The sequence below is a fragment of the Hippocampus comes genome, unplaced genomic scaffold (assembly GCF_001891065.2).
Source record: "Hippocampus comes isolate QL1 unplaced genomic scaffold, H_comes_QL1_v1.1 scaffold80, whole genome shotgun sequence".
Lineage (NCBI taxonomy): Eukaryota > Metazoa > Chordata > Actinopteri > Syngnathiformes > Syngnathidae > Hippocampus > Hippocampus comes.
Window position 1 is genome coordinate 1063705 of NW_017806164.1, and position 13187 is coordinate 1076891.

Sequence of the window (13187 nt, forward strand, 5' to 3'; positions counted from 1 at the left end):
GGACACGCATACATACTTGACTGGAAAGAGTAACTGACATTCGCTAAAAAATAAGTATTGGAGCACACCTATTGGTTAATACCTCAACCTCAGATTGTATTAGTTCTGGTTGAATCTTACTTAAACATGTTGGACCTATCAAAGCTTCCTACTTTATTTCCCAGTGCACAAAGCAAGGTCAATAAAAGTATACTTGGATGAGGATACTTTGGAAGAGCGATGAAGCCGAGGCCTTAATCCTAAACAAACAGCTTTAGGATGAGCTGCAACGAAAAAGTTGTTGTAGCTGAAAAGCTTGAATAATTTCTTAATTTCCTTCTTCATTTCCTCCCTCCATTTTTTCTTTATGTCCCAATACATGAATAAGAGATGGGAACCTCCTCAATTGAACACAGTTGGTTCTGGTATGCTGAGTGACCTGCAGTTTGTTCTGGTTTCAAAACAAAGTATCCCATAGGAAATAATGTAAAGCAAATGAATTTGTTCTGGGGCCAACAATAATATTTAATTCCTCAAGTGATATTTAAGTTTTACAGTAAGATCTCTCTCTCTCTCTGTATATATATAAAATAGCATACACAAGCCATAAAAATTTATAAAAGAAACTACGCACCCATTACTTAAGGTTGTATTGCTCATGCTGGACTGACCTACCTTTCCTATTTCACAGTAATTTTAATTTTCTGTTCTATGGCTAACACACATCTGTGATGGCATAAAAAATTTAAATAAGTTAACAAAGAAGCATAACATTTTAATTGCTTACTTGGCTAAAGACATTCTCAACACCTTTGTTTGACCTCTGAGGCATATTCTTCGAGACCGAAATTACTGTAATTTCCGGACTATAAACCGCTACTTTTTTCACCTGCTTTGAACCGTGCACCTTAAATAACGATGCAGCTAATTTATGGATTTATACGGGCTAACCAGCTTCATTCCGCCAATATTTGCATCCGTCCTTGGCGGTGTCCCATTTCTCAGAAGCGTTGACCTCACATCAGGGAGCAGCGACATTGCTGGGATACTCTATATAGCCCATGAGTGAACGGGGTGCAGCCTGATGTGACACCAAACCTTCTCATGTGATGTTACAAAAAGTCCCCGATATGCATCGACCATCTGCAAGACTTGCTTTGGAAAGTCCTTCTCGCTATCTGTGCAACCCACTTTTATACAAACACGACATTGGACAATGGGTACGTGTAAAAGTTCTCATCTCTCTTTAAATTTAGTGGGTGCAACATATATGTTAAGGTGCGCTCCAGTATTATACAGTAATAGTTTTGGATTTTTCATTAAAGTTTTTAAAAAATGTTTTATAATTCATTTTATAAGCATTTTTTTCCCCAAAAATGCTTCATTTTAGTTTAGTTTTAGTATTTGTTTTATTTTTTCTTGGATGCAAGATTCAAACAAAATTCACAAAGTATTGTGTAAAGTAACTGTTTGACCTGCCTTCTTTTGTATGGACATACAGCAATATCAAAATAAAGACATTTAAAATATACTCATACTCAAAGCTCATATATGATATTAATTCACCAAGATGAAAACAAAAAACATGTTTGCTTTCATTTTACTCACTTTCAGTTACTTTTGTAAATATAAGATATAGTTCCAGTTAGTTTTTTTTTTTTTTTTTAAGCATTTTTGTTTTATTTCATTCCGGAAAATTGTTATTCAATTTTACTTTTAGTTCTTGCAGTTTCTTTTACTATAATAACCTTGGTTCACTCAATCGTCCGGAAATTATGGTATGTGCATATAAATCACAGCTTTACTCCTTGCAAATCCACATTCACAGTCACTATTTACACAACGGCCACATATGTTCACATTTACAACCACCCCGTGGCATTAAATTACATACAAAGTTTTACTGTAGCAACATGTTCATGCTTGATAACTTATTGCCAAAATATTGCACAAAAATGTCCGGGTGGCCTTTGTAGAACTGGGCCAGCAGATGTCTCTTTTCCTTGTTGGGCATGTTGGGGTTCTCGTGGATTGTCCGTAGTAACGACCGCAATTCCTCTTTAGTGTGCGTTTCTCTGTTTTCCGAATAAGCCTTTGCGCTCTGTCTTGTGCAATACGTCGACCCTGAATTTACAGAGGGGAATGAAATACAACAATATGGGAAATAAGAGGAATATTTTTTGTGGAGATGATGTCAAATAAATGATACAATGAAGTAAGATCTGCACACCTGTTATCATATCTGCATCCTTCCCTCGAACGATATTCTTCAATCTGTCGCTGACCATCTTGTGTAGTGAAACAGGAACCTGATGGCAATAAAAAAATATGATATACATTTGTAAATTGTAACAAAGAAACTCCAGCAAATGTGTTTATTTTTTGACTATTATGTACCTGGATGTCGTGATGTATGTTACCCCATTACATTTACTTCAGTCATCGTCATTTTTGGGCTAACTTATACCTGCCAGATTTAGTTTTAATGCATCATACTGTTTTACTTACAGTATTTCCATACTAAAAGGCGCACTAGATTATGAGGCGCACCTTCAATGAATGGCCTATTTTGTCATTTTTTTCATATAGTGGACGCACCGCATTACAAGACGCAATCTACAATGCATCCAATAGATGGAGCGACGCTCAAGGAAATGCCAACAGAACACTACACTACACTACACTCTGATTTATATAGCGACAATCAGATGTCAGTCAAACTTATTTATTAAAGCACCGACACAGTTCATTTAACCAATAGCAAGTTATAACATTGACTCGTTAACGTTGAACTCTCTTGCCGCTGCTCTATTTCTGTGTTCAACTGCGAAACCAATCGCCTTAAGTTTGAACTCTGCGTCGTAAGCATGTCTCCAAGCAGCCATTTTGGGGTCGAAATATTACCATAATGATCATACACAAGGCGCATCAGATTTTAAGGCGCGCTGTGAGCTTTTACGAAAATGGAAAGCTTTTAGGTGCGCCTTTTAGTGCGGAAAATACGGTATACTTAAGTATTTTTTGCTAGGAAACAACTGGCATTTTTACTCCATGCATACTGCATGTATTTGTTGTATATTATTTACGCGCATATTATATGCCACCAATTTGTATTATTACACTAATATATTTAGTTTTAGATATTTATTATAAAATGCTTAGTGTAAAACCACGTTGACATTTAATTATTTCAGAGATAATGTTTAAAAACATGTTTGCCGTGAGACGGAAGCTATTATCAGTACAGTACAAAGTAGAACCACAACTAATTGTTAATACACCTCTGACAGTGTCGGTCAAAACTGAAGATCATCTTCATAAATTTATCTCCCTGCCATCGGATGCTATGAGAAGGTGCCGGTGTACCTAATGTTTTGACCAGTGCGTTGAAAAGATCATTGAAAAGATATGGGATGGAAGAATAAAACACATTGAAAAAGCACAAACAAAAGCCTCATGATTATCTTTCCTTCCGCTGCACATCTCTTACATAACGTCCCTGTTTATTACCTCCTTCCTGTTGGGAAGCCCGTCTTGTTTTTGTTTTTTTTTGGGGGGGAAGAGACATGCAATTAGTTTTAAGCTGTTCCTGATGTGCATAAGAGATGAAACTCGCAAACAGCGTGCAGCCGTCCCCGGCCGTTTGTGAGCTCTTCTAATGTAATGCACAACACTCACATTGAATAGATCGCAATGGTTGTCCATCATAAAAAGAACCATCAGGTCCACTTTGCCTTTGGAGAGTCTTCGGCTGTACACGATGGCGCTGGAGAATGACCTCTTCACTGCCATTCGGTTCTCGATCTGCGGGACACACAGGCGCAAAGAATGGTAACTATGCTCCTGAAATATATTTAAAAAAAGCAGATGGCATCATTCGGTGTCTTTTGGATGAGATCACGCATATCAAGACAATGCACAAGCTCATGAACATATGGCGAATATTTGAAATCAAAATTTGCAACCTTAAATCTACCACAAAGAGTGTCACAAAAGAGAGAAAAGGTGAGAGACATTGTTTAAATTTAGAAGTAGAGGCGATGATGTAATGTACGTACTGTACATACAGGTACGTGCATACACGGCCACACATCAACACGCACACACACTACTAATTATTACTACTACTACTCAATAGCGTGCAAATAGTTTGTCAAGTTTGTCATAATTATTTTGCCATCAAAAGTGCATTTTCATTGCTGCTGGTGGTATTTTATAGAAGAAAAGAACTGTTCAGATGTTTGAGTAGCCAATAAAGCAAAAAATACTGGCAGAACATTCACTCTTGTTGTTGTGCATAAAATATATTTTTCACCAAAAGTTGGTTTTCTGCCCTTTTCTGAAATGGGTGAAACCAACCCGAGTTCTATTGCTGATTAGTAAAAAAAAAAAAAAAATGGAATAAGGTAGAAAGAAACTTTTTTTTATGTTCAAAGAAAAGAATCTAATCTTTCATTTGGTAATTTTATCAAATAGATTCTTATAAGGATCTTATTTATTGTACTGTATGTTCAGTTGAAATAAAATGTCCTAAGTTACACATTTAATTCATTCTGTGAACACATTTGCTGTATTTTACAGGGGAAAAAAAATGTTTCAACTAAATAATAAATAATGATGCCCAGCCTAACAGCCACACTGGCTTCGCCTCGGAAACATAGCTATGTTACTGTAGGCACACACCTCTTTGTGGAGTTTGATGTCCTGTGCGTTAGCGGCAATGGCCATGAACCTGAGCAGCCGCCGCAGCTCCTCCCTGCATCGAGAGTCCTGCAGCTTCAGGCTGAGCTGCAGTGCCTCCAGAGCTTGCTCCAGTTTACCGTTTACTGAGGACACATGGCACACAAACGACGATGACACAAGGCAGAAGGAAGTGGAACCTCAGCATAGCGTACACAGTGAGTTATGTCACCAATTTTAAAGCGACTGCTTTAATTGGTTTTTACAAGGGATGGGCGAGTATCGATACCAGGATGTGGTATCGTGGCCGATACCTGTCAAATTTCAAGGTAGCGGGTCCTGTTATATGTTAGCATTAAGCTAACGCAATTTCAATTGTAAGGTTTGGTTGAACATTTTGGTGTTTAAGATATGTATCGGATTTACAGTACACGTCAACTGAGAGTGACAAATAGCGTGACACAAGAAAGCTTTGCATCTTATTTGGACAATTATATGAGCATTATTACTGCTGTATTTTAACACACTTGCGTTTTAAGCATGTGGGAGGAGAAAACTGGTCTCTCTATATTGCGGGGGTTTTTTTCACCTATTGCAGGTGGGCCTGGAAAGTCTGTACTACCAGCAATAAAATGAAATAAGTCTTCTCACCGAGAAGCTCCGAAATGCCCGAGTAGATGTCGAACAAGTGGTTGCTGAGGAGTGGCGGCTGCTTGACTCGAGCGTAATGATTCGCCAGGACTTCGTAGAGCAGCCTCTTACATTCGAATAGGTCATTGGCGCAGCCCGCCAGACCTTTGCTGACCTCCACCACTTGATTATCGGGGAGGAAGTCCAGACAGTCTACGGCACCAGACATCCATTCATCTGCCCTGAGGGATAGAAAGCAGTCGGGATTTGAAACGAATACAGCCAAGTGATGTCAGCAGGAGATTTGAAGATCTATGCGATATCATTTTCACCCTCTTGTGTAGCTTATAACATAGCCGATATATTACAAATAGTGCAATAATGTTTGAAAAGGAAGATTTCTGACACAGTTGTATTGAATCTAGTGCTTGTGGACAATGTTGTACTTGTCGAAAAAAAATGCTACATCTTGTTTGAGAGGTTGGTAAACCGTACTTAGGTACTACAATAAGCATCAATCCGCATTATATGAAACTACAATTTGCCAATGATAAACTCATGTTGTTGGGCCCACCAAATACCGAGCAACGTGGCTGAACCAGAACTGTCGCGTCGTATGCAGTGTTCAGCCACTAACTTTTCTGTGATTCACTATTTAACCTTTTTGGGACAGCGTATTATTATTATTATTATTATTTTATTGAACCACAAAAACATGGTGTGATTGTCAAGGAAGAAGTCGATTGCCATGAGAGGAAATGAGCATAGATATTTTGAAAGCCTGTTTGCACTGATTAATCAAAACTGTTTTGTTTTGTGAAAGCTGGTGTATTTTTTTGATCGGCTGTGCAATTTGCACCATTGTGGCGCCGTTCAAACGATTTAACAATTTTGTGGACCGTGTAACCTGATAACATGATCAGCTGTCCACTGTAGTAACCGCTGTCCCTGAAAGGGTTAAAGCAATTTCTTTCTCAAAGTCGATTCTCAGTCTCCAAAATGCTGAGGGTCATGTAAAAAAAAAAAAAGATCCAAAACAATTCCTATACGTTTTCACTGAAGAACCGCCACTTACTGTGCCTCACTGAAGGCCTTGAGCACTTCTCTGTCCAAGTAGCCTGCTGACAGCAACAAGTCTGAGTCGCTGTCTACCGTGAGCAATGAAGACCGCGAGGCGCACTTGCACCCCAGCAAGTTCTCCAGCAGCGGGAGCTCAATCAACTGCAGGAGCCTGCACACGGCCTGCTGGTGCCACACCTCTGTGACCACTGCGGTGGAGAATGGTTGAAAGGTGACTGAAGTATTTGTGAGCTTTTATACCATTCATCGCTTTGACGGCTACTTACGCTCCCGTGAGAGGCCCAAGTTGATCATCTGAGGCGTGATGGTCGAGTTTAGGTTGAGATTTCTCAGCACGTCCTCCACTGATCTGCCTCGTCTTACGGGAGAGTGAGTGAAGTAGGTCGGCATCTCTTGTCTGGAGGGGGACATCATGGCAATTAATCAGGGAAGGTGATTCCCGTCACAATGTTTGGATTGCTGTTATTTCATGACAATCAGACAAATTATATGTACCTGCTCTAAACCGTTTCTGATCAACATTTTTTTTTGGTACTTCGGAACTTAAAGCATCATTAAAAATATAATTTCTCCACACACGACATTTATAGGGAGCTGATATAAAGTACTTGGTGTATTGAAACTAATGGTTGCGCTTGTAGTTTTCAGTGGTGTAATGCGTTTCACTGCATCATCGTGAGCTGTAATATTTTAATTCTGAGCCAGCTTATTGATGTAATGATCAGCAACCAGAACATGAAGTTAAGCCTAGTAGAAACCCTGAAAAAAAAGTAGCTTGTTCAAAGAAAGCGCTACTTTTCCATTAGACAGGGCAATGGCCTGTTGAAATGGAGCTTTTCCCCTCACTTCACATAGGGCCTGACGCCAACACACCACAAGGTGGCACCAAAGCAACAGTTTTATATTAGATGAGCACAAAATCTGCCAATAGCATATGATATTTACAGTAAATTATAATGTATAATAATATTTTATTACCTTTCAGACAGTGGATTATAGCTGTTCTTGTTCCTTTTTATGCCTGGAGAGTCATAGCCGCTCTCTATGGTTACCGTGGAGTTAGACTTGGTATTGTTCAGCGTTGACAAACCCGTCTGCGGGCTCGGGAACCTGTACAAACTACAGCTACTGTCCTCAAAAGTGGCCCGCTTCTTTTCCTTGCCAAACACTTTCACGCCCACAGGCTCAAAGACCTTCGAGTCCATCAGGGCTTGACAAAGTCGCACGGCTTTCTGGCGAGGGACTGCATCGTCACCAAAGAAGCGATTCAAGGTAATGTGCGTCAACACGGCATCCACGGCCTCGGAGCCGAGAAAGCAGTCCTCGTAGGACTTGAGATTGTGGCGCCGGCGCTTGACCTCCACGTGGGTGTGGAGGTTGGAGATGATGCTGCTCCAGATTTGGGTGGCCCGGAATGGCTTCCCAGCCATGCCTTGCTCTGAGGGACGGAACACAGTTGTGTTAAAATCTTAGCGAAGTGTATTTCTGCATCTCTCATATCTCGGTATCTCCAAATTTTGAGCTTTCATTTCATTCATCAGAATCACTGAGAATGTTTTTTAAGTTTTTTTTTCCAGCAAGCAAGATATAAAAAGTGACAAAATTGGAGATACTTGCATTCCACTGGAATGCATTTTTTTTCTTTGTTTTTTTAATCAAGTAGCCTTCCACATCCCAAAAAACACCCCAAATACTGCAGTAATGACTAACATTAAAATCCAGCAACATACTAGGTGCAAGAATTAATCAAAAACAAGGCCGAAATTTTATTCCTAAAAAGTACATTTAATATTTGGGTTAATCAGTGTGCACAGTTTCAATGTTAAAACTGCTCACTTCAAATAATAGTTAACATTCAATGCAGTGCAAGAAAATTAATCAGCATCAAAGGTACAGTTTTTTCCGGGCTATTTTGTCGGGTCAGATACATAAAAAATAACATTGCTGAATTGGAAAACACAATAAGTACAGTATTTAAAATTGGATGAAATATGAACAGCCTCCTGGAATGAATTATGTTGAGCTCAGAGAGTTCATTGTCATAAAAAAAAAAAAAAACAATGTGGTTCTCCAAGGATGAAGAAACAATGTACATACTGTTAAGCCTCCCTTCCAAGAGATGTCCTCATATTGTATTCCAAAATGTGGGTGGTCTTCCTTGCTGCTAACACATGCACCAGACTGCACCGCAGTTCAAACAGAGCGTGTGTAGTTGAGCTCACCACAGTTTGGTATGGAACAGCAAACACTTACTCTAACTGGTTTGAGTGACTATGTGGCGATGGCGGTAAAGAAGCCATTTTTCTGTTCCTGGCATACAGTAAGCCGCTGTCCTGCAGAAATGATCAACAGGCTTAAGTGTGGCGAGCTCCGCCCTGTACGTTAGTGTTTCACAACCTCCACTGAGTCAAGGCAATAAGGGATGAAATGATTAATCGAATCAATTTTAGACACCATAAAATATTAAGGAGGGAATGTATTTTTTTTAATGGGGGAGAAATACATTCATAAATGTTTTCTAAAAACAATCAACTATGTATTTCATCCATCCCTTTTCCCAGCCATCTTTGGGCAGTAGGCAGGGTACACTCTGAACCGGTTGCCAGCCAATCGCAGGGCACACAGAGACGAACAACCATCCACGCTCACACTCACACCAAGGGACAATTTAGAGTGTTCAATCAGCCTCTCATGCATGTTTTTGGGAACGTCAGAGGAAACCGGAGTACCCGGAGAAAACCCACACAGGGGAGAACATGCAAACTCCACACAGAAAGGCCGGAGCCAGGATTGAACCCACGACCTCTGCACTGTGAGGTCGCCGTGCTAACCACTGACGCACCGGGCCACACTATGTATTCGAAATCTAAATCTTTTGTGATGGTCAATTATTTAACAAATCAATCCTTAGGCGTCGTGGAAATGCAACGACACTATAATATGTCGTAAGAAAAAAAAAAAGGGTAAGACGGTCTAACAACCTTCCTACTTGAGCTTTGAAGTCAATTGTCTTAAACAGTTGTGTCGGTCATCACAAGAAAGCAGAGTGTCCCCACATGAGATGTCAGAATAGCTTTCAGGTCACCACGGGGAGCATCGTAAGCCAGTAGAGCAAATGTTATGGAACGGGGGGGCAGCCTGGGGCTATACATCACTGTCCCTCACGGTTGCAGCTCCGCTCTGTGTTATGACAATATAACCTGACATGATTGCGACGCAGCTGTGACAACAACTAGAAAGCAGTTTGGAGAGCAACTGCATGCAGGCAGACCTGCTAGAGTTAATGTCGAACCTTGGACAAAACGACAGTCAAGTTGCGGCACCTTTTTGCCAGTATGAATTAGCTATTTTTTATTAAGTGAAGGGATAATTATTTTTGATGTACAGTATTATGTAAATCACAACAGATTACCATTTTTTGTGGTACTTTGAGATACAACTGAAGCATTTTACGACTTTTTCAAGATCAGTCATTATTTATTGTTTTTTGTTTAGTTTTTTTTTTTTGCTTGGCTTAAACGCAAATATTTGAGATAGGAGTGCTGTAGGGTTGCACTTGACTCACGTCACAACAAGAAGCAGTTTGGCAGATGGTGAACAATTCTTTAAACTGTTCCAGTTTACTACCAAACTATACATAAAACACAGAGAACTGTACAATGTGTATCTCAAACAGCCTCAATAAAGTCCATTTAGCTTAATGTTAGCAAACGATGCAAAAAGCCATAGAACGGGATTGACGAATGGCATCCAAGCAACTGATATTTAAAAACAAACGGTGGCGCAGCACAAACAATAAAATTCTCACTTGCATATATTCTTTATCTTCTGCAAAAAAATGCAGCTTACTGACTCAGTTGCAAGAAGAGGCAATACAATGTCCATTGAATTCAAGTAAAAAATATGGCAAAATGTGTGATTCCTCAGATTGTACTTAAGTATCCATCCATTCATTCATTCATTTTCTGATCTGCTTTATCCTCACAAGAGTCGCGTGGCAGGCTGGAGCCTATGCCAGCTGTCTACGGGCAGTAGGCGGGGGACACCCTGAACAGGTTGCAAACCAATTGTACTTAACTACGTCTGTATCACTGTATGATTTTTCTAAGCGTAGTAACGTAACAAATCAAACTCATATTTCCAGGCAACACTGTACGATACACCAAGCAGGCACAAAATCAGGTACACGTGCATGATTTAGTGAGACCCATCACAAAACCTGTACGCAACATCTTGCCGTTACAATACCACTTTGATTTTCAGCTCAACTCAGCTGAACTTTTTATAGCACTTTCGCAACAGCAGGAACAAAAGTGCTGTACACAACACATAAAATAATCATAATAAGACAATCACATATTCAATCACTCTGTTCATATTGGCACTTCTAATACCGAAAGTGCCTATGGTTAACCTCATACAATACATTGCATCCCTGACCAACGGTTTACTGGACGCCGAGTGAATGACTTTTGTCCTGCAAGATTTGGGTGATTTTTATTCCATTATGGACGTAAAACCAGTAGCCGATACCATACCATACGAAACCATAGCATACTATACAAGCAAACATTCATGCAGAGAGTATAGAGAAGCTGTATATACAGTAACAGCTAATGCAAACTACAGAAGAAAAGTCTTAGTGACGTTATCAGATGAAAATCCTTTCAATTAGAAATTAGGGCCATCTGGATAATCCACAGGATTCCCTGGATTACTAATGAATGCATAAATCCGGATCTGATCAATTTCCATTAACTCTTGTTAAAGACTAAAAAAGAAAAAAAGGGTGTCGGAAGAGGAAGGGTGGTGAGGACGGGGGTCATGTGTGGGTCAAAACAATCCAAGGAACCCGGCTGTGCTCAAGACCAAGACATTTTACTGCACTGTGTTGTTACCGTTGTAACACGTCGGAATACAGCATACGACTAGGCAAAACTAATGACGGGTGCTATTTTTATTGATTTGTTTTTGTTTGATTCGATGGCAGCCCATCAAAAGATGTCTTCACAAGCAAACAGTCAGTTTCACTATTTAACTAATCAATAAATGATGGAGTGAACTGTCGGAATGGCAGTGCTAAATAAATATTGTATTAATATTGGAATTGATCTCCTCTTTGAAGCATTAATATTAATGTATGCAGTGGCAAGCCGTTGACTTTAGTGATGTTAAGAGTTCAAAGTCCTAGCCATGAATGCATTTGTAAAGTATAAACATGCAAAATTTGAAACAATCACTAAAACTACATTATATCATGAATGCACAGGGCCACACAACGTCGCTCATGATGGTCGACACCCAAAAAGACTTCATGTAGGACCCAGAGCCAGCCAGTTGAGATGATTGCTGTTGTGATGGCAGGTAGAGAGCAAGAGTGCAGCAGTGTTTGCCCACAGTAGTGAAGGTAAATAATTGCAGAGGGAGACAAATGTCATCAACACAAGAGGCTTTTTCCCCCCTAGTGAATATCGCAGCACCAGCCTTATCATCATCATCATCATTATCATCATCATCATCATCATAACTGCAGTAAATAGTCTAGTAGGACCTCAAGCAAGCCGCACAGCGATCACATGGCATCAGGCCATTAACAGTTGGTGTGCAGATAATCTTCATTCCTTGAGCATGCAAGAACAAGTGAGATTAAGCTGCCGAGGCAAACTGTGGACTCGCTGCCATTGGCCCGCTGACATTTGAATCCTCGCATCAGGAGCCGTTGTGTTAAGGCATTTTTACCTTGTGTCACCTGTGTAAGTGTGGGGTTTTTTCTAACCCTAAATACCCCATGCTAATAATGAGTCACACAACAGAAGCATAGGTCAATTTAAATTACTGCATTACAATACTCAAATAACGCCATGACGTTCATCTTGTCTTATTAGTTAAAATAGGTTTAAGGGTTTTTTTGTTTTTGTTTCAGACATTGGTCATAACTGGAATGAACTGAAGTAATATTTTCATTATTTGCAGAGGATAAAGAATACATGCCTACAAGTATTGTTGTGTTGCCTGTCTACATGTGTGCTTCACTGTGAGTGTAATAATACTACTACTAATAATAATAATCATCATCATCATAATAACAACAACAAAGATGCTATTCATTACACCGTCTGTGGCGTTTTATAATGCTTGTTAGCATTAAGATAAGGTGGGTTCACTGTCACGATACAGTGTTCATCTCAAATGTTTGCACGTAAAACACAACAAAACAACGGCTAATATCTTGAAAACCTCCAAATGTCGAGTCTGTCACATGCCAAGGAGCCAATAACCCTCCAAAAAAGCTCAACTTAATGTCTAATATCTTTCAGACTTAAAACTCTTAACTGGCCATCAACCACTGCCACAAAGCAGGTCAATCTGTATAAGATTGAAGAATTAACAAGAATTAGTAAATACATGCCAAACTGGTCCTCTGATTTGAACAAGGGGATGTATTTTTGTTTTTATAATTTGCAAAAAATATCTATTTATATATATTTACACGAGCGTAGCATTTAGAGTAGCAAAAAGCGATTTTAACTTCAGGTAAAACGGTTGGAAACTGACGCACGCCTTTGATATAAAAGGAGTCAACCAAACTCAGGTGAGCACGAAAAATGACATTTTAAATCAGGCAGGGAAAGAGAAAGAGACAGAGAGAAGAGAGAGACAATGTTTTAAAATCCTAATGCCGAGCGTTTACCTGCAGTTTACACCAGTGACAGAAGCCATTCAACACTCCATCCCTCTTCTTCCTCGCTCTAAACGCAAGTGACGGGAAATCCCGCACTCGAACCCAGACCCCCAAAATGTCTCCTCCTCCTTATTGA

At 39.7% G+C, this 13187-nt stretch overlaps 1 protein-coding gene across 1 annotated transcript; it reads right to left on the bottom strand.

The window, feature by feature from the left end:
* Positions 1–1646: 1646 nt before the first annotated feature.
* On the bottom strand, positions 1647–13159 carry depdc7a (DEP domain containing 7, paralog a). The gene is made up of 9 exons (XM_019895887.1): positions 13061–13159; positions 7348–7807; positions 6636–6766; positions 6365–6557; positions 5311–5531; positions 4663–4805; positions 3658–3783; positions 2210–2288; positions 1647–2103 (listed from the first exon to the last, which is right to left on the bottom strand). The coding sequence occupies exons 2-9, from the start codon at positions 7797–7799 to the stop codon at positions 1880–1882; spliced, it is 1569 nt and encodes a 522-aa protein (XP_019751446.1). The 5' UTR covers positions 7800–7807; positions 13061–13159; the 3' UTR covers positions 1647–1879.
* Between the last annotated feature and the right edge of the window lie 28 nt (positions 13160–13187).

Coding starts and splice junctions, on each gene's coding strand:
- depdc7a (XM_019895887.1), bottom strand. CDS start 7,799: ATGGCTGGGAAGCCATTCCGGGCCACCCAAATCTGGAGCAGCATCATC. Junction 3,784..4,662: donor ACATCAAACTCCACAAAGAG/GTGTGTGCCTAC, acceptor TGTGTCCCGCAG/ATCGAGAACCGAATGGCAGT. Junction 2,104..2,209: donor GGATGCAGATATGATAACAG/GTGTGCAGATCT, acceptor CTGTAAATTCAG/GGTCGACGTATTGCACAAGA.